Below are 21,121 nucleotides of genomic sequence, written 5' to 3'. Positions count from 1 at the left end.
AGTTTCTCTTTTGAGAATTATGCACCATTTTTATGCATGTCTGCCTAATAAGCTTTTGAACATGTGCTTTAAATTGCGTAGAATGGACCGTAGGAGTACAGCGTTAAAGGATTTAGGGTATACTTTATGTTCTTGTGTGTACCTTAGTGGGGCTTGCATCAAGTGATGGTGTCATCTACAGTCAGTGCTGCAGGGGCTAGGGGGTTTTGTTTGACACGGATAATCCATCTTTTATAAAGCCTTACAGAAAAGGGGTTTCTTACCCCTCAAAGCTTAAAGTTAAGGTTGTGGTGTACCATAAGGAATACTGGTTTAAGGTAGTTTAATGGCAGGAAATGCTGTTCTGCCTGCTGCTGTAAATGTCCTGGAAACACATAATTTTGAAAATGTGTTTTGACCAAGCCATGTCCATTCTTTTCCTCCTCTGACATTTACAATTGAGAAAAATACTGTTCTCTGATTAAGATGCAAATCTTTTGGTGCTGAAGTGCTTTAGAAGTTCTGCAGATCTTTAACAGGGTACATAATTACAAGGATCAAAGTTATTTGCTTAAGGATTACTGAAATATAGAGGTCTTGTGAAAGCCAAGTTTTCTTAAGTGATAAAGGGATCAACTGTATAAAACCAGTGTCATGACAACTTCTAGGAAGAAGTGAAACATAATTGTATGTGTGTGTATTTGCTTTAACCTTGAAACTTAACTTCTTTAAAGCAGAGCTAAATTTTAAGCTTATTCTTTCAGCCTAGTGAAAGTATGATCACTTTACCTCTGTAACTTTGTAACACTGGCTACTGATCATACTCCACATCAGTTACAGCAGCTTTCTTCAAATACTTTTTGGCCTTATGAAAAAGATGCTATGAAAAAAGACCTTGAATTTTATAACCTATGTTGATGTATTTGTGATTAATCAGGGTAATTCAGTAACTATGAAAACGCGGTAGCAGATAAAGCTGAGTTAGCTGTTACAGATAGAGCTTCCAGGCTGTTTTTATCTATTATTATTTTAATGCTCCAAGGCTTGGAATAAGCTAGGCATATGCTCTAAATCAGGGGCTTTCTTTAGTGTATACAAAATCAAACAGCTCTCCCTTCCTCGATCCCCCTGCATACATCAATCTACTCCTCCTCCCTCTGGTCCTCTGAGCACCTTTTTTACTCAGGAGCCCTTAACAGTCCTGGAGCAGTAATGTTCTTTTGTTTCTTTGTTTGTTTGGGGTTTTTTCCATCCTCTTTTTTTCCCTCCAGAGAACATAACACATGAAAAAAATCATTGACAATGACTCTTTGAGTTTTAACTGCTTTCTCCTCAAAATTTCTACCTTCTTGAAGTGGAAATTCTTGGTCACCATCCTTCTTACCATCTCTTTCCTTTCAGGAATGTTATCTCCAGTTAAACTTCCTAGATAGTTACTTCTTTGCTATTTGTATGGTGGTTTTGTTTGTTTTCTGAAGTTCTGTTCCACTCTGTCCTCTTGGTTTAGTTCAGCAGAGTTATGTGTGTTACTAGGTCTGATCTGTCCAGCTCCTTTCCTTTTCTTTCTCCTGAAGTTGTCTGTGGTTATTTACTCCTTAGCTTGAGGACTTCTGCTTAAATAGTCTCAAATTATGGACAGAAGGGGTAAAGAATTACTTTTCCACACCGATCCCAGATGGACTTAGAGGCAAGGTAATTGCAGACAAATTGGTTGTTTCTTCTGCAACTTGAATTGTATATTTTTTAAGAACCAATTAATGTGTGTGCTTGTTCACTGGGGACTGAGTAATCCTTACAACTCCTAGTCAGTGTGACTAGTAACAGGAGGATTACTTAAGTAGTTGTTCTAATACTAGGTTCTGAAAGAGATCTTTCTCCTAAAACACATAATAATTAAATAAAATGTTAGGGCAGTATAAAATGCTGGAGTAGAAGATGGAAGTCTTTAATTATTTTACTTTCAACTCCTCCAAGGAATATGAAAGTGTTCGTATGCAGTATATGGAAGTGAAACAGCGCAGAAACAAAGCCAAGAAAGACCTGGAGATTCTGAAAGAAAAACAGTTCCCAAGGGCAAAAAAAATCCGAGAAGCTGAAGAAAATTTGAACAGTCTGGATTTGAAAACAAGAGATAATGTAGGTATTGAAATTCTTGGTTAACATGTGTTATATTTCAGATGTTCTTTGTTCAGCTTTGTGAAATGTCAAGTAATAACTGCTTGCTTTCTCATGTGTCATGATGCTGTGTTTCAGAAGAAGTTTTTCTGAAGCACCTGTGCCGTTGGTTCCTGTTGCCTTTGTATCTCTTTTCTAGGCATACATTCCTTAGTAAAAATTCAGAAGCAACTCTGAAAGTCTGCTCTTGGAGCAAATTTTATAATTCTTTTCACAGGGATATAATGTTAACAGTTTCCCCAAGTTAGGTACTTCTGTTGAATTAGATGCTTGTGTTATCTGTGGTTTGGATTTGTGGATGCTCTTATCTTCTTAAAATGTAGCCAGTTTGGGTAGTTAATTTAAGTTAAATTACAGCTTTTATGGTCTATCGGATTCCTTTAATATTGAATGTCATTCCGTGAGGGCACAGTAATCCTCCATAGGTTGTGAATATTTTTATGCATAAGGGAATTTAATGGTAAACCTACCTATGTGTTACAACCTACTCCCTGTTTTTTGGATAGCTGCTATGAGGGTTTATGGAAAATTACTATTTCTGTATGAAAAATAGTACTGTAGTTCTCTGCAGAGTTTTAACTACTATGTACTGTTGAGACTGCAGAAGTCATTGTTTGTATGAGCTGCATGAATTTTTAGTGGATAACTGAAGATAAATGATAACATGAGAATGTTCACTGCATTGAGTTCTTTTTGAAGATAACTGATCGGATCAGAGGACTTGATATGGAGATATGTGACACCTGTAGAGAACTGCTGCCTCGAAGCATCTTGTAGAATCAGGGTCTGAAACTTCAGTGGCATTTACCACTCTGTGAACTACTGGGCCATGCATGTGGTTGCTTTAAAAATAAAAAAGGCAAACACCCTTACCCCAAACAAAAAACAGATCCAAAACCAAGCCAGAAAAAAGACAAACAAAATCCACAGATTGTTGTTCACAGCATTTCTGTTTTGTTGTGATATAACTGTACCAGAAAATATAATTTACACAAGTACCTCACTATTATTGTTATTATTAGGAAAACCTTTTGCTAAATGTATTCTTTGGATTTTGTGTACCACATTACTACAAAAGTTTATTATATTGTGATTCAGAATACTTAAATGTTTAAAAATATTGCAGTTTTATTGAAATGGACTTTTTTGCTGTAGTTATGTTTTTTGTTTTGAAGGTTTTTGTTGTTGTTTGAAGTTTTGCTCTTCCTTAGAGGAAAGTTAACAGCTGGAAGCTTGAAATTAATTTTCATATGCAGTAAGAGCCTTCATGCTTGTTAATGGATAAGCTTTGTTTTCACTGCTTGGTGTTATCCTGCTAGGTTTTACTCATCTTTCAGTTTAATGGATGTTGTACTAATATGTTTTCTTCAAACAGGAAGGAGTTCTACTTAACCATTGGTATCACTGTTCTTGGAAGTGTTGGGCTATAGTCATAAAAAAGTTATTTTCTGTAGATCTTTTGTACTCTGTATGAGAAACCTAGGACAAAACAGGGATCGTTTTAGTTTTAACTTGCAGAGAGCTTGCTTGGCATAGGCTGCTTTGTACAAAGTGGAAGAAAAACAGGGGAATGTACTAGCTGATTGATTTATACTCTTGAATCAGCGTATTTTTCTGCTCAGTCTAAACTTGTGGAGTAAAGCTTTCACATACAAAATGTTCACAAGGTTAACTGTATGCTGAAGTGATGTTTAGTTTGGGCTCGGAAAATGGATTAGGTACATCTGTTTGCAATATTTCAGAAGCCAGAAGTGGAAAGCAGTATTAGAATATTGCAGTAAGTGTTCTATAAATTATTTACATGAAATGTAATATTCTAATACTACTTTCAGTGATTAGTTACCATTAGTTACTATTTTGTATTTAATTTATAGCTGATACTATGCTATATGTAATATTATAGTAAGACATTTCCAAATCTGAGTTTTGTTCTGGTGTTAAATAGTGTGTCCAGGTCTAATTTGAATGATGATTATTCTGTCTTGGATGCATACAGTCCAGAATTGTGGAAAAAGACTTAAGGGAATGTATTATATACTTGGTTATGGCATGAACAATTTGTAAGATAGTAGGCCAGTGAAGATGATGTTAGAGTTTTGCTACTTTGTGAATTTTTGTGACAGTAGCTTTTCTTTGGGTGCTGAAATCCATTTCCCTTCTACATAACCTTCCTGTTGAGCTGTTAGAATGCCTTCTATAAGGAGAGTCATTGCTGGTTGCACTGTCACGAGTTTCACAAGAGTTTTAAATACCAAACTGTTTAAGTTGCTACTTCTTCATTAGTGTGTCACTTTTTTGTAGACTGCTTGAATTTTTTTGTAACTTCAAATTCCATCTTTGTAGGTGCAAGCATTTGGTGAGCATTTCATAGATAATTCTTCTGTAAGCAAACAGGAGTTGATTAAAGAATGATTTTATTATAGAAAAAGTGTAACTATTCTGACCCAAAAGGAGTTTCTTTTCAAGCTAAATGTCAAAAGCAGTTTAGTATTTTAAGTCTGCTCTATTTTGGGCACATAGACCTGTAGGGAATGGTCTTCAGACCCTTTGGTCAAGGTTTGTATCCATTATCAAGTAACTGTAATTCTCACTGCTTCTTGAGATCTTGCTCTTGGCTTGAGGGTATATATGTGAGAGCAGAGATCAACCATCTCTTTGTCTTTGTTGGTAAAAAGCTGGGCGTGGAGTTAAAATTTTGCCTGGAAGGCAAAACTGAACTGAAAGTAAAGGTAGAGCTAAGTCTGGGAAGAAATTAGTGTGTCAAGACATCATATGACTTTTGTTCCTGTCTCTTCCTGTTTTAAAATTCTTTTGATTATTGGGTTAGATTAAAAATTACTAGTCAGAATTGGTGCTTTGGGATTGTTGGATGTGTAGATTGTGGGGAAAAAAGGAAGAGACCTGTTTTGTAGGAAGGAGTTGATAAAATTGTATAAGAGAAGTCTAGAACAGTTTTTGGTTCAGTCTCTTTAAAGGTGTATGAAGACAGTTGACTCTGAAATGCAATTTTTTATCCATATTTAATAGTATAAAGCGGTCTGTGGTGGCTGTACCATGAAAATCATAAAGACAGTTATAGTTATTTTTCTGTAGGGTAGGTGTATATATAAATATATAATAACTGAAAATATAATAATTGAAAAGTGGAATTTCAGTTCCTTAATAGTGTCCTGATTTTGAGAGCCTTCAGAATTGTTTTGTGAACATTGTGCATCAATTTCCTGGGAGAGAGCTTCCTCTTCAGATGCTCTTTGGAGAGAGCAGTCAGCTGCAAGACCAAGATGTATTTGTTCCATTTTGCCTTCATGCAAACAGCTGTGGAGTCTGAGTCTCAAGTTTTTGTGTATCTTTGAGATTGTGGAAGGGAGAAGATTCTGCGTAGTTCTATTTTCTCCATTCTTGGTGCATCTTGGTATTTTCCGTATGACTCGGTTTGTAGGAAGATGTGTCCTTTGGTGAGAGTGCTGTTTGTTTCCTTGTCTGCGTTGGAATTTTCTTGCAGTCCTTCCATCCTTCTGTAGTGTTCCAGTATTCTGTTTGCACTGTTTTCAACCTTGAGGATGCAGGAAAGGAGGAATTAATTTTGCAGAGAAAGCATAGTACACTCCACTGCATTCAGAACTCAGGTGTGTAAGTGCCTGGACACTAATAAAACCTAGTCTGAGAAAGGAATTGGACTGGGAGTTGCCAAAAAGTTCCTTCCGATCTATGTTATTACACAGCTTTATAGAATCTGCGGATAGAGGAAGAGTAGAGACATGGATGCCTACACATGAGCCAACAAGTTGTCAAGCTCAGCTGTGTAGGGTGTAGCTTCAGCACAGTCCACTTCGGAGGCAAGATAACTGTCAAATTCTGTTTGGCCAGCTCGTGTCTAGGAACTCACGCCTTGCTTGCTCTTAAGTATCAGCTTTCCTTGGTAAAGTTGGTTTGGAAAAAGGGGCAAAAACACTGTATAATTGTAAGGATCTGAATATATAACATTTTTTGAAATCAAGGATGGAGTTACTTTAATTTCAGATTAGGTTAGAATGCTTCCTCTGTGTGTCATGCCAGAACTGGCAGATCTATAGCTGAATGGTTGTGAACAGTTTGCATGCCATTCTAAATTCTTCACAAATTGCTGAAATTACATGTTACAGATACAGTTAAGAATAATAAAAAACTGTAAGTTACTTTGTCATTAGTAAAATATGGAGTAAATGCTTAATTATGTTATACGGTATGTTGCTTAAAATATGACTGCTTATTACAAGTATAACTGAATTTATGACTACAATTTAAATACCTTTCTGTATGCAGACTGCTAAAATCATAGAGATTTCCCAGAGAATTAAACAGAAGCAAGATGCTTTGGAGATGAAAGAAAAAAAGGTAAAAGTCTTGATATTTGTGACTTTCTTTGGTGTTTCTCTGGGTTTTTTTGTCTGCTCTTCTGTTAGCGGAGTGGCACATTTCCATGAAGATGCTGTAAGTGCTTGCACACTTCACTTCCTCCACTACACAAGGAATCTTCAGAACTCCTGTTAGTCAAACAGGTATTACTAAGGGATGTGTGTATGCTACATAAAATGAGTTGCAACGAACTTGGGAATAGACAATGTGTGTGTATAAATGTGGATATATACACACACTATATATGACAGGCTTTCCTTGAAAAGCTACGGTCTTTGTAGTGATGCCTTCAGCATTATGAATGCCCTCAGACCCTCTGTGTGAGAGGTGAGATAGTTGCTTCTGGCAAGTGTATGTATCCAGCATCTCTCCAAAAGAAAATGCAAAGATGTTAACCAGTGCTGGAGCTTAATCTAAGCACTTGGTCAAGAAATGCATTAGGTAAAATGTACAAGGGTGCAGAGTCAAAATTTCAAAGTTGTGTTTGTGCTAGAGGTTTTATTTAATCACAGACTAACTTTCTGATGTGTTAAGGAATATGTTAAGCTTTAGACTTTTGGTGAAAATGAAGGAACTTCAATAATTGTTTTAAAGGCCTAATTGTATTTTTGCTTATGTACTTCAACTGTCATAGTGCTATTGGAATTGTTACAGACTCTTAGGGGTTGAGTGTATGGTTATATCAGCATTTAATATCAGTTGTACAGTTATCCTAGGCATTTGTATATATGTATATTTATAGACTAGGCTCTATATACTAAACTCCTTTCTTATTGAAAATACTCAAAATTTTTAGATTGAAGAAATTAAACAAGCACTGAGAATGAAAAAAGATGAAGAAATGGACAGACAGAAGAAAATACACACTACTCAGGAGATAATAGAGATGTGGAAGAATGAACTGAATACAATGACAGTATGTGAGAATCTTCAGCCACAAATTGATGCTGTTAATAATGAACTGAAAAAATTACAAGAAGAAAGGACAAATATCGATAGTGATGTCAGTGATCTAAGAGCAGAGAAAAGGAATCAAGAGAGAGAAGAGAAAAGTAAGTTACTTGGGTTTTTGTTTGTTACTTTATTTTACTGCGTTAATGGCTGTACAGAATCTACTTTTCCTGCTGTAGTGAAATAATTTCAGGTGTTTACCTCAAGCCTCATAGTTGGCATATGTGTATAGCAGTCCTCTCTCCTGTTTTATTAAAAGTAACAGATAAGACTTTCAAAATAGAATGAGAAGATTCAAAAGTAACAACTGACCTTAAAACTATTCTCCAAAAAATTAGTATTTCTGATCTCAGGTAAGGGAACTCCTTTTGGGATTTTTTTTTTTGGTTACTAAAGGAAGGTGTGTAGTTAGTGGGAAGCAGAAATAAAAACAGTTTTCTTTCAAGAGGCAGTTTTTACAATTATCTCTTTAATAAATCATGGCTAGGCTTTGCAAATGAAGATTTGGGAAGGGCACTACCCACATTTGTTGCAAGCGTGTTGGTGGCTAAAAAGGCCAATACGAGATAGGCACTTCTGGTAGCAAAAGGCACAGCAGAAAGACTCCTTAGGTGGTATATTCTGCAGGGCACGATTCTTTCTGCGTTGTCTTTTCTCCTCAAGAGTGATCCTGTGTGTGTTCTCAAAGGAAGCAGCAGCGTTATAGATGGTTTGTCTCCAGACCTCCCGATTGGAGGCCAGAGTAGACCAGTTATGTTGATCAATGTGGCCAAGGCTGAGATGTTGTTTCAGGGAGTCCTTGTATCTTCTCTTTGGGGTTCCTCTCTCGCAGCAGCCGGTGGCAAGTTCACCATAAAGCAAGATCTTAGGGAGGCGGTGGTCCTTCATCCTGGAGACGTGCCCTGCCCAGCACAGCTGTGTTCTCAGCAACATGGCCTCAATACTTGTGACTGCTGCTTGTTCTAGAACAGATGTATTGGTCACATAATCTGACCAGTGGATGTTTAGGATTGTGTGGAGACAGCATTGATGGAAGCGTTCTAGCAGACACAGGTGGTGGCAGCAGATGACCCATGATTCAGATCCGTATAAAAGGGTAGACAGCACAATGGCTCTGTAAACACTGATCTTTGTACTTTTCTTCAAGTGTTTATTTTGCCATACTCTTTAATAAATAGAGATATATATTTCTCTACATTAGCTACTGATGCAGCATTTGTCCTTTCTAGATGAACTTTAGGTAACCTTAATTACAGAAAGCTTCTTTAGCCTAGGATTTACAATTATTTCTTTCTGAGAAACAAAATTCAAAAACTAAAGCTTGTCGGGTAGGAGATGTTGGATATATTCCTCAGTGAATTTAGCTCATTTGCACATACCCATATGTCTGTCTGGCAGTTAACTTGTCATAGAATCCAAGAAGAAACTGAGGTACAGTGAGTCCAAGAGATCTCGGGAGGGAGACACTATGTATTTTCTCTTGAGCAGCACAGAAACTATTTGATCTGTTTCTGCTGACTACCACACAGAGTCTATTGTCACACATTTTGTTTTTTTCAAGCATGAAATAACACACAGGTATTCATGTTACTAGTCCCACTGCTTCTTTTCTCTTGGGATGTTTTGTTCTATCACTGTATTTAAAAAACAAAGTCTTGAAGAAATGTACTTTTAGGATGAAATGCCTGTACTTCTACTGTGCTACCACATTTTGTTTTTCTTTAAGTTTTAACTTTATTTTAACCTTTAAGCCTTAATAGTTCTTAAGATTTCTTTAAGCAGCATCTCAATTCTGGAAAGAGAAACTTAGTTCTTAGCATTTACTAACAACCTTCTTTTTGGAGTAGCACAGTCAATAAATACTGGAAAATGCTAGTTACAGTGTGTACTTGCTGTGGGACTCTGTTTAAGAAACTGTCTTAAATTACAGGAATAATTGATCACCTTGGAAAACTTAATAATATAATGAAAATGAAGGAGGAGAACCTTAAAGGGAGATTCCTGGACACATACTCTGCTCTTACGTGGCTAAGAAAGAACAAAGACAAGTTTAAAAAAAAAGTTTATGAACCCATGATGCTTGAAGTAAGAAAATTTACTTGTGTATCACTGACTAGTTAATGATTAGATTATTTATGTGTTGCAAGACTTGGAGAACGACTTTAAAAACTTTTAAGACACCTTGGAATGGTCTGCCAAGTACATGCAGGATACATTAGCATGATGAAATATTTGTAATTATAATTCATAGGCAATACTGTGGTTCTCAACATTGATTAAGATGGGATGGTTCCTTCCCTCCTCAAGAAAGTGTCTATTGCAGATTTCCTCTAAGGTGCATCCAGTTATTTAGACTTCAGTAGTTCTTACTTGATGCTTAGAAAAGCAGTGGTATTGGAATTGAATATCTCCACTTATAGCACAACCTGCTCAGCTGTGGTTACATGTCTGTGATCCCCAGGTATCTTTTTGGTTTGCTTTGCACAGCCAGCTACAGACAGAAACATGTGATCCATCCCTCGTTTTGGTTTGGTTTGACAGATGCTGTACAAGCTAGGAATAGCAGGAATAAATTTTCAAAGAGCATATAGATTTATTCATTTTTTTAGTGTATTACTTGATCACTATCCCAGCGTCTTGCTATATATGCCCCATGTAATGTGAAGAGGATGAAGATCTCCAAGTGCACTTCTCATCAGAATTGCAAGCTTATTTAATAGTGTATTGCTGCAATTTAAATAAGTATATTAGAATATTTGTATATCAATTCTTACATTTTCTACATGCACTAGGACTATTCAATGTTACTTTTTTTTTAGTATAGAATCCCAAGTATTTCCTGTTATTACCAGAATTTCAATTCTTCCTGGAAGACCACATCAAGTTCGTTTTACAGATGCTTTGATAGGATGCCTTTGCTTTAAGGTCACATTACATACTGTAACATCCATTGATGTCTAAATTTTTCTTCGTATTGTGGCTCAACCCCAGACAACACCAAGCCCCATGCAGCAGCTGCTTGCTCACTCTCCCCCCGCAGCAGGATCAGGGAAGGAATGAGAAGGGTAAAAGTCTAAAGACTCGTGGGTTGAGATGAAGATAGTTTAATAGGGAAACAAAAAGCTGCGCACACAGGCAAGGCAAAATCAGGAATTAATTCACTGCCTCCTGTGGGCAGGCAGGTGTTCAGCCTTCAGGAGAGCATGGCCCCATCATGTCTAATGGTGACTTGGTGTCCTGGTTTCAGCCAAGGACAGGGTTAATTTTTTGCAATAGCTGACAGAAGGTGTGGCTGAGGGGCCACACCCTAATGTTGTTGATCCTACCTCATGTCACTGCCAGGGGTGGGGAAAAAGGGACTTTCTCTGCTTCTGAGAGGAAGAGTATCCCTTTCCAGTCAGGAGGAAGAGTGGTGGGGAAAAACCAGTCAGTATTTGTTGCAGGCTTTTGGTGTAAATGGTCCCTTACACCTTCTGTAATTAATACTGAGGGTGTTACTGTTCATTTTCTTATCTTATTGCTGTTCACATAAATTGTTCGTTTTTTAACCTCTGATTTCAAATTTTGTACCTCCAGTTCTCAATTCCATCCTGTGGGAGCTGAAAAGGGAAGGGAAAGTGAGGAGTAAGTGGCAGCATGGTTTTAGTGAGACTACTAAATTGGAGAATACTGTTCCTAAACCACAACACTTGGGAAGACAAAACACCATTTATCCAAATGTCCCCCTTTCCTCCTTTTTCCCCCTACTTTTTATACTTTGTGTGCTTTCATATGGTATGGAGCATCCCTTTGGTCAGTCAGGGTCAGCTGTCCTAGCCATGTCTCCTACCAGTCTCCCACTTTCCTCACCAGTGTGGCAGTACGAAGTGCAGAAAAGGTCTTTGCTCTGTGTAAGCCCTGCTCAGCAATAACAAAAACATCTCAGTATTATGAACCCTGTGTTCAGCATAAATCCAAAACAGCACCCCTTACTAGCCACTGTGAAGTAAATTAACTCTACCCCACCAAAACCAGCATACTTGGTATATAAGTTAGTCTCATGTATTTAAAAATTTTAGCTTTCAAATTGCTTTTAACTCTACCCAGCCTTTATCTGACTTGAGGTTATTAAATTGTGTAGGTCTGTCTAATTTTGCCTTTGTGTGTTACGTAAAGTGACATAATGTCTAATTACTAGTGAGAGTTAACTGAAAAATACTTTAACATTTCAGATATGACAAACTTCATCTGTTGAACATGGGTTTTTTGTTGTTTGTTTGTTTGTTTGTTTTTTTTAAAGAATTCAAAGACAATTCAGCCAGTCTCAAAATCTGTCTAGCTAGTGGTCCACTCTTCTTTACTTGTAGTTGATCTTCATGCTATCCAATTAAGGGGAACTCCGTATGAATAATTTGTGGAGTGTGGTGTTTTCTGCTTGTTAATTCCTCAGCTTGATTGTTTCTGAACCTTGAGAAAGCTTTAGTAGTACTGGAGCAAGGCCATTAGACATCAGGTGGGGGTGGTTGCAATTGTAAGGTTAGGGTGGAGCAGAAGAGGGAGTGGTGGTATGGAGAGAGGTGGTGGCTTTGGGTGTGCTGAAGGATATGGATGGCTAAAAACTAAGCACAATGAGCTATGACTCACAGTAGATTTCTTCCTAAGAGAATTGGTTGCAAAAAAGGCAGGGAATATGTTTTTAAAGACATTTTCTTTGTTTTCATTAAATGTAGGCATGCATATAATCTTGATTATTTAAAATGTTTCTTGGGGTGATAATTGCAATTGTATTAAATCACTTTCTCATTATCTTTTTTTATTAGATCAATCCAAGAGACAGTAGACATGCTAAATATATTGAAAACCACATTTCAAGCGATGACATGAGGGCTTTTGTTTTTGAGAGTCAAGAAGATATGGAAGTGTTTCTTGTAGAGGCAAGTTGGCACCCATTTTAAAATTCGATTAAATAGTGATGTAGGAGCCTTAAACTTTGGAGTTTACCAAGTAAATATTAAGTTTTGATTGGACCAATAGCTAATACAAAGTGTTTAAAGGTTTTCTTCTGGATTAAGGTTTTCTTAATCAGTAAGATTTTTTTTAAATCTTAGAGTAACATTCTGTAGAGGAATGCAGAAATATTAAGAATGTCTTTTTAGAAATACCTTCTTGTCTTTTTTGACTAGGTGGTAATTGCTAAATATAAAATACTGTGTACAAGAAAATGGGCCAGAGTGGGGATCTACAAATTGAGTACCAAGATTTTGCAGTGCCTTCTCACGAAAGAGACAAGAGAGCATCTTCTGTGAGATGCAATGGTCCAAGTAGCAAATCAGGCTTGTATTTTCTTAGTACTGCTCCTTTCTGAATCATAGAGGAGATTGTTCCCGGGTAGATGATGCAGGAGGAAAAAGCCATAAGATATGGTGTTAAACTGTCATAATGCTTCCTATCTACTGTCCACAGAATAGTGTACTCAATGACAAACTGTCCTGCAATTTTTGAAGACCTTCACAGGTCTGCCCTTCACAGAAGCTAGTGATTTTTATATACATGAACAATAATGGTGATATCTGAGATTCTGAGGGCTTGTCTTGCCTGCAGGTTGTGGAACCCGGTGCAAGGCTGCTTTAACTAGCTAAACTGATGTTTCATTTATATCCCCAGTCTTTTCTGCGCTGTTAGGGTTAGGTTTTTCAGCATGTTTGCAGTCAGTGGTCTACCATTCTCTGTGCAAAATGGCTATACAACTTGAGACCATGGGCTTCCTTATTACATCCAGATTAACTGTTCAGGCTGAACATCTGGCTCTGGATTTGATTGCTTTTGTTTTCCTGTAGTGCATAATACTTAGAGACATTAACAGAGTTTGTTTTTAGAGAACTTGGTTATACCTGAACCAGAGTGTATTTATGTGGGTTCTTCCGGAGGTCATCAGTTTAAAAGAATTCTGATGCTGTAAATTGATAATAAATACTTTATTTTTGTGTGGTGAATTTTTCTGGTCTTCTTTACCAAATCTAATATAGATACGTGATCATCAGAAACTAAGAGTGAATGCTGTATGCGCACCTGCTGCATCATGTGCTGAAAGCCTCCCTTCAAGACCTATTGAGGAATTACAGTATGTACCAGATTGTATTGGGGGGGATGGTTTTAAATGCAGTTGTTTTTTGCTGTTGCTATATATTAGAATTTTCTATGCAAATCAGATTTTTGAACCAGTTCAGTTCTGGGTTAGTGGGACTTCTTTCTGACTTAGTAACTTCAGCTTGCTTACCTGCTAAATTTGATTTCTGATGGGTGCTTTTTTTTTTCCTTCAGCCAGTATGGATTTTTCTCATATTTACGAGAGTTATTTGATGCTCCTCGTCCTGTGATGAGTTATCTATGTTACCAGTATCATGTTCATGAGGTTCCTGTGGGAACAGAGAAGACCAGAGACATGATTGAAAGGGTAAAGTATCTGAAGTAGCACAAACACCTATGGTCTAGAGTTTTATTGTGGGAATTTTTTGGCAAGTTAATCTGGAGAAAACAAAAAAATTGCTTTAGTGGTTTTGTTTCGCCTTTTATTTGTCCTTTAGAAGTGGGAACAGTTCATTATAGACTAATATACTGCAAGACATTTTAACAAATTCAATTGTCTTAATACAGTACTTCACAGGAAGTTAAATCTGTCTTTCACCTGTATGCTGTTCCAAGTCAGTGTCCTGGTTTGGGCCAAAGACAGTTAATTTTTTGCAGTAGACAAGAGGGGGATGCAGGTCAGTAATCAGTCTACCAGGCCCCTTGTATTTATATTTCGACTGTCGCCCTCCCCTTACCACAGAGGCTTCACTCATTTGGCTGCTTCATTGCAGTGTTTCATGGTTGTGGATAACCTGGAGACTGTCCATGGTTCAGTTCACCCCTCCATCACGAGTTCACCTGTATGTTGTATCTCTTCCCTGATGACCTAAGAGGTCATGGACCATGCCCCCTCAGCTGTGCCCTTTCTTGGCTATGGCAGAAAATTAACTCTTTATTGGCTGAAACAAGGACAGTTGTCAACCAGAGTCTGAGTGGTAAATCAAAGTAAACACTCTTTACTGAACCAAATCAAGAGAATACAGCTGGTGCTGTGTATATAAACTGAACAAAATTTTTGGTCAGATTTATCTTATCCTGTGGAGGCTTTTTGCTGTTTTCTGGTTTACTGGACATTTTATGTCTTTATATCTTTTTGAAGTACTGTGTTACCTTGCATTATTAGAAATAACCGAAGATTTACCATATCCTTTTTGATATGAGTAATTTAAAAGTAGCAACTAGTATTTTTATACCTCCTTATTTCTCCAGAAGCATTTACTTGACTGAAGATAATGCATTACAACTCACTTTATGACTTCATCTTTTAGTTTCTTGAGTACTTTATTTCTGTGTTACGCAGGCTACACCTATAACATGTCATACATCTGCAGCCAGTACAATCCTTGTTCATGATACAATACAAATATTAACAGTTGCTTCTGGTATCTGTAATATAGTAATAGTCATAACCTGTTTAACTGCTTATGACAGAGTAACAGTTAACAGTTCTTTGCTCACCAGTCTGAATTACAAATATAATGATGCATTAAACATAGCATCATCTTTTTGCAAAGCTTGTTAGCAAGTCAGAGTCTTGCATAAGCTGAATTTTTTTGCTGTGGATTTTAGTTTATTCGTTGTTCCGAAAAGCATTACCTTAAGCAATGCTTTTGTCAGATTAATATTTTTGTGTGTTTTTTAGGTCATACGAGAAACCAAATTTAGGCAAATATACACAGCAGAAGAAAGATATATTATTAAAGTATCTTCTTATACAAATCGAACCCTCTCTACTAACACATTCCTGAGGGCAGCACAGTTTCTCAGTGGTTCTGTGGATACAGATGAAAGAAGGCAGTTGGAAAACCAACAACAGGTAGGAATTTATTTCTGTACTGTATATGTTGTGAACTACTACCCATTTTACTATACAAAAAGAAGAACATACTTGCATGTTGTTAGTATGGTGTATTTGTAGTAAGAATGCTAGTGGTGTGTGTTCATTTCAGGACATCAATAACATGTCGAAGTCATTGGATATGCGTTTGACTGCGTTGTTTGAGAGACAGAAACATCTGGAACACAGAGACAATGAGCTCAGGCAACAGAAGAAGGACCTTTTAGAGAGAGGAAACAGAAGGAGACAATTGGAATCAAAAATTGCTTTGAAGTATGATAGGTAGGAAACAAGCCATATTATCTTATGCAAAATGAACATTTTAATAACAAAGTTGTTTTTGCCACCTTCTTACTACAGTGTGCTTTTACAAAGTAACCAGTGGCTTAGCATCAGATAATCAAGACAAGTGAGGTGTTTAGAAGTTAAGATTTAAGACAGTATCTAAGGCACCAGGTAGCAGTATTCCAGATGGTTTCCTGTAATAAAATCGTAGGATTCCAGTTTGAATAATTCCATGCAGTGACCCCTAATATTACCATATTCATCTGTTTTAGCAGCACATGTCTAGATAATACCATAATGTACATAAATGGTACTAAGTAAGTGTGTCAGGGTTTGAGTTGGACCTAATTGTCCATAGCATTTTTCATAACATTCTTTTGTTTTGTGGGCCTCTGCAGTTAGTTCTTCCGTTATGCTTTGTCTTAAGGCAGAATCTGGGCATGGCTGAAGAGGTATTTCATTTAAACTCACACTCCCAGAAGGCAGTAGACAGCACTGACATCCACTCTCAGTCTTTTTTGTTTCAGCTTTGGACCACTGTCATTCCTTGACCATGTGCAGTACTGAACAGAGAAAAAAATCACTCTCATCCTGCCTGTGCTTCCACTCATACAGCCAAGGACTGTGTTTGCTGCCCAGGCACACTGCCCGCTCGTGCACAGCTCATGTTCCACCAATACCCCAAGTCCTTCACTGTGAACTTTGCTGCAGTCAGTCTGTCCTGAGCCTGTATCACTGCCAGACCAACCTGCTTCTCAGTACAAGACTCTGCATTTGTCCTTGCTGAATCTCATGAGCATTCTGTTGATCCCTCCAAAGAGCAGGCCTGTTCCTCCCCCCAGTTTAGTGTAATCAGAAAACATGATGACAGGGGCCCTCTGTCTGCTTGTTGTGTCACTGGCAGGAGTGTTAAACAGGACAGGTCGTAGAACATAGTCCTATGGTACCCCACTTGATACTGACCTCCAGGCAGGATACAACAAACTCAAGAGTGGCTATCTTTTTTTACTAATCTAGTCTTTCATTAATTCAGACTTGTGGTCTTCAAAATTCAGTACATCTGTAGTGTGAGAGACAGCGTTGAAAAAGTTACAGAAATGAGTCTGGTTCAAGCAGACTGAGGGGAAGGTGGAGCTGATGCAGCTTAGTCCTCCCACTTGCATCCAATAGTGAGGCTAATCCTGACTTCCCACCAGATACACAGAACACATCTGAACAGCATCTAAGTATTTACACATGACCATACAGCACAGATAGACGCACAAAGCAATGGCGCAAATGCAGCACCAGTGGCTGCCTCATGTTTCTACTCCCTCTGAGCAGCGTGGGGCTCCCCTAGAAAGGCTTTTATGCATACCTGTGAGCAACGTGGATCCCATGAGTAGCTGGGTCTAGACACTGAATCTGCACAGTAACTGCCTCTGGACCTCAGTCTCTTCACTGTCTGGTACCTGGGAATGCAAGTCCCTGAGGCTGTAGCCCTGCTCCTGTTACTTGGACAGATTGTCTCACCCATGTGTACATGCACACTGAACTGGCTGTGACTCTGTAGTTTCCCAGTAGCCCTTTCTATGGTCCTTCCCTCAGAGACACCGAGGCTATATAAATGTATAGAGGTAGCTAAGACTCGCCCAATCCCTGCCTCATAGCCATTACCCCTGCCATCTTACCCCTAAAATACATACACATCTCACCAGTAGAAGCAGCAGCCATACAGGTCTCGCCAGTAGAAGCAGCAGCCCGGCTGGACTCTCCTGGTCTCTCCAGTAGCCATTTCTTCCTGTGGTCTCACTCTTAGTGACACACATACCCACTCCCTTGGCTCCCAGGCCACTTCCCATCTAGTATGGCTTGATCTTTGTTAGGGATCAAACACTCTTGCACACTTCCACTTGTACCAGGTGCTGGCTCCATGTCCACCTCTGACCTGTGGTGCCACTCTGGTGGCTGTCATTTAAGTCCTACTCACTCTTCTCCAGCCAGATGCAGCCATCACAGACAAGCAGATCTCTTCCTGTGACATGTGATTTCATGATAATTGGGTGGGGAAGGAGGTGTGACTCTTCCTTTGCCAGGAGAACTGTCACCAAAGGTGGTGCCAGCAGTTGAATTAGGGTTGCGGACTGCTGTTTAATCTTGCAGAGGGAGGCACAGAGAGGCATGTTCTCATTCATCCTTGGAGCCCCATGTGGTACCCCTGCAACCTTAAATGACAATAGCTTTTTCAAATATATTTTTGCATTTCAGAGCCTGAAATTAAATGAGGGCTGTATTTTACTACCTTATCAGAGTGGCTTTTTGTTTTATTTTGGTTGTTTTTTCGGTTTTGTAACGTGACATGCAAAGGTGACTCTTAGAAACACGGTGTTGTTGAGGACCTGGCAGTGTTAGGGTAACGATTGAACTCAATGATCTTAAAGGTCTTTTCCAACCTAAACTGTTCTATGATTCAGTTCCACCTCAAGGAAGCAACACTCCCTTAATCCAGAGGGTGCTGTGGTATTGATTTATCTTGTTGGGTTTCACACCTGGACACTGGTGCTGAGGCTGTCCGGGGTTACAGGGTGTCCCTTCCTCTGAGTTCTGAATTTGGGTTCCTGTCTGCCAGGGTGCCCCTATGCTCCTCTGGGCTTGGGGACATGGGAATTTCATGAGCTGTTGACTACTGTCACAGGCCTGTGAGTAGCTAAGGTGTAGGGTGTTACTTGGGCTTCCCTCACCTGCTGTTGTCTCTCCTTTATATGTGTGCAGGTGAGCTTTTATCAGCTTTTAACAGAAAGCCTTGCTAAAATTGAGGTAAATGACAACCATTTGGTCTCCTGTCACCTTGTTCTTTTACAGTTGGATTCATCAGGTATGATGTACCCCTCATAAATGCTTTCTGAGTGTTCCTGATCACCATCTCTCTTATGTCTCTAGAATTATTTTCCAAGGGGCCTTGCTCTGGAGTTTTCTAGGGATCAAAGTCAGAACAATTAGTTTGTAATTTCCTGGATCGTCCTCTTGACCTGTTTGGCAATTCTAAATGCTTTGCAACTCACTAAGATGTCACGATTATTTCATATGAACTTCTTGCGTGTTTTGGAAGTTTAGGACAAGTGAAAATTCTGGTTTTTGTGCTAAGATGAGGACGCAGAGGTTTTATTTTGGTAGTAAATGTAACAAGAAATAAGCAAACTTCCTGAATTCTCCTATGTTGTATGGTTGTAAAGACATAGGAGCAGAAGAAAAATGTCATTCCTTATACTGATTTTTTTCTAATTTGAAATTTACAGAAGTAAAGGACTCTGCTTGTGGAGGGATGCTGATGCTGTTAGTAGCCAAAATTGGATTAATTTTTTTGTCTTTTTTATGTCTTCAGTTTAAAAACAGCAGATTGGGAATGCTTCTAATGTATTTGGAATGTTTAGATTTACAAATTCATATCCTTGCTAACTATTGGTTTATCATCAAATTAGAGAACTTTTTTATTTTTATTACAACTTATTTTTAATAATGATTAATCAAATATTGATTCCTCCTGTAGTTTAAGACAGCTGGAACAAGATGCTATTGATATAGAGAAGGAATCTCAACTGGCAAATCTAAAGATCAAAGAAATAAATAAGCAGAAAGCAGAACTTGTTACTGAGTTTATGCATCTCACAAAGGTATGTGTTTGTATCTTGGTATGTGTTCCACTTTTATTCACAGAGTTCACAGAATATTCTGAGTTGGAAGGGACCCACAAGGATCACTAAGTCCAACTCTTAGGTGAATGGTCCATCCAGGGATTGAAACCACAACCTTGCTTTATTAGCACCATGCTTTAATCAGCTGAGCTAATCTCACAATAATAGGAAAAGTCCAATTCTTTTAGTTTAAGTAGGAAACATGCAGCATTTGTATGCATTCCTGTAAATGTTTGAGCTAGTTTTCTTCAAGAGAAAGTTCTTTTGAAGGTTTTATGAACTTGAACTTGTTCATCTGTCATTGATCTATAGATCATTTGCTTGTGTTGAGAGTCTGTGACTGAAATTTTAACAATCCGTGGTTTGATTCAGTAAATACAGGAATGAACTCTGTAACTATTTCATCCAGTATGTTTTCTGAATACATCCTAACTCTAAACTTTTTCTTCCACCCTGGTTCATCATCTCCTTTTTTTCTTTCTGTTCTTGTTTTTACTGAGAAAAGACTAGTCATTACTTATGTGAAAAAGTGACCTGAGTGTCTGTGACTGTGGAAAATGTCAAGGATGGGAAAGATACTCAGGTCTCAGGCTCCAATGTCATAAGGCTTTTCTTTAACTCAGAAAACAGTCTGGACTTAATTGTTGCATTAACTTAAGCCTGCAAGTCCTAGTGATGGAAGACGCTATAAGGTGAATTTTCTTAGGTGTTTTCTTTGGGGGGGTGGGGGTGGGGGGGAGGATTGATGGGGTTTGGTTGGTTTGTTTTAGTAACTAGAAGACATTTATTTCCAAGGGAATCTACTTGTGCACTCAGCAAGAAATGATCCTGTTCTTGCAACTGCTTTGAGCATGTGTGTTTTCCCTTTGCCGTCACTTGCTAACATCAAAACATATTCTTGCTTACCCCTGAAAAGAGCTGAGTGTTACCTTTGAAGTGAGGATGATTTCTAAATACTTCAATTGCTGATATTTATATAATACAGAAAAAAATACTCCAAATGGATGGGTTGTTTCTTTTTGTTGATAGGTGTGGACTTGGCAGCAATGGCATTGTTTCAGAGATCACCTTTGGGTCAGCCAGCCACAGTAGTTTGAAAATGCCAAAGAATGGCAGAAGACACCTGCCATGTTAAAAGTATTACTTAAACTGTAGATTACTTCACAGAAATTACAGAACTTGTGAAGCTAGTAACAGTGCTGAAAAGTAACTTCTCAAAACTTGTGCAAAGTGCTGCTGTTGTAAAGTGCAGCTGAAGTTGTTTACTGAGTACTGTATGACCTGCCTGAAGAATGTCTCTTAAATTCTTTTTCACCCAGTACAGGAAAACAGATCTGACACATACTGTGTATTTCTCAGAATACCAGGAGTGTAGGGGAGGATGGATGGTATTTGCCTGAAATAGTTATTGATTGCAGAAAGGATTTATTTCAGCTGTGTGTTAACTCAATTTTCACACTTGATGTGCTGTAGCAAATACATGCTAGTACATACTGAAAAGAAGAAAATGGTCTGGTACAAGGAAGATATTTCATTATATGTTTCATCACAATAGTTGAAATCCATACATATCTAGTTGTTCCCAAACCAAACTTCATGAATGCTTCCAAAGTTGAGTCTTTGTATTTTCTTTATTAGGTTCTGTAGTTATACTAGCTGTAGGTTATTAAAGTGAGAAAAACTTCAGTTGTATGTTTCAGACATACTCATTTCTGCCACA

The 21,121-nt window shown here is 38.1% G+C and overlaps 1 protein-coding gene across 2 annotated transcripts in view; it reads left to right on the top strand.

Annotated features, from left to right (window-relative positions):
• Window positions 1–21,121, top strand: part of SMC5 (structural maintenance of chromosomes 5) — a 49,774-nt gene that overhangs the window by 10,369 nt on the left and 18,284 nt on the right. For both annotated transcript variants that reach the window (XM_027652533.1, XM_027652534.1), the window contains 10 exons: window positions 1,954–2,115; window positions 6,457–6,528; window positions 7,346–7,601; window positions 9,431–9,585; window positions 12,300–12,413; window positions 13,506–13,600; window positions 13,801–13,933; window positions 15,251–15,424; window positions 15,558–15,727; window positions 19,257–19,380. In XM_027652533.1, coding sequence (XP_027508334.1) covers window positions 1,954–2,115; window positions 6,457–6,528; window positions 7,346–7,601; window positions 9,431–9,585; window positions 12,300–12,413; window positions 13,506–13,600; window positions 13,801–13,933; window positions 15,251–15,424; window positions 15,558–15,727; window positions 19,257–19,380 — 1,455 coding nt within the window. The remainder of the gene's footprint in view (window positions 1–1,953; window positions 2,116–6,456; window positions 6,529–7,345; window positions 7,602–9,430; window positions 9,586–12,299; window positions 12,414–13,505; window positions 13,601–13,800; window positions 13,934–15,250; window positions 15,425–15,557; window positions 15,728–19,256; window positions 19,381–21,121) is intronic.

Source organism: Corapipo altera, unplaced genomic scaffold (genome assembly GCF_003945725.1).
Source record: "Corapipo altera isolate COAL_440 unplaced genomic scaffold, ASM394572v1 61286, whole genome shotgun sequence".
Classification (NCBI taxonomy): Eukaryota; Metazoa; Chordata; class Aves; order Passeriformes; family Pipridae; genus Corapipo; species Corapipo altera.
The sequence above is the reverse complement of the archived record's forward strand: the minus strand, read 5'-3'. Positions and strand labels throughout refer to the sequence as shown.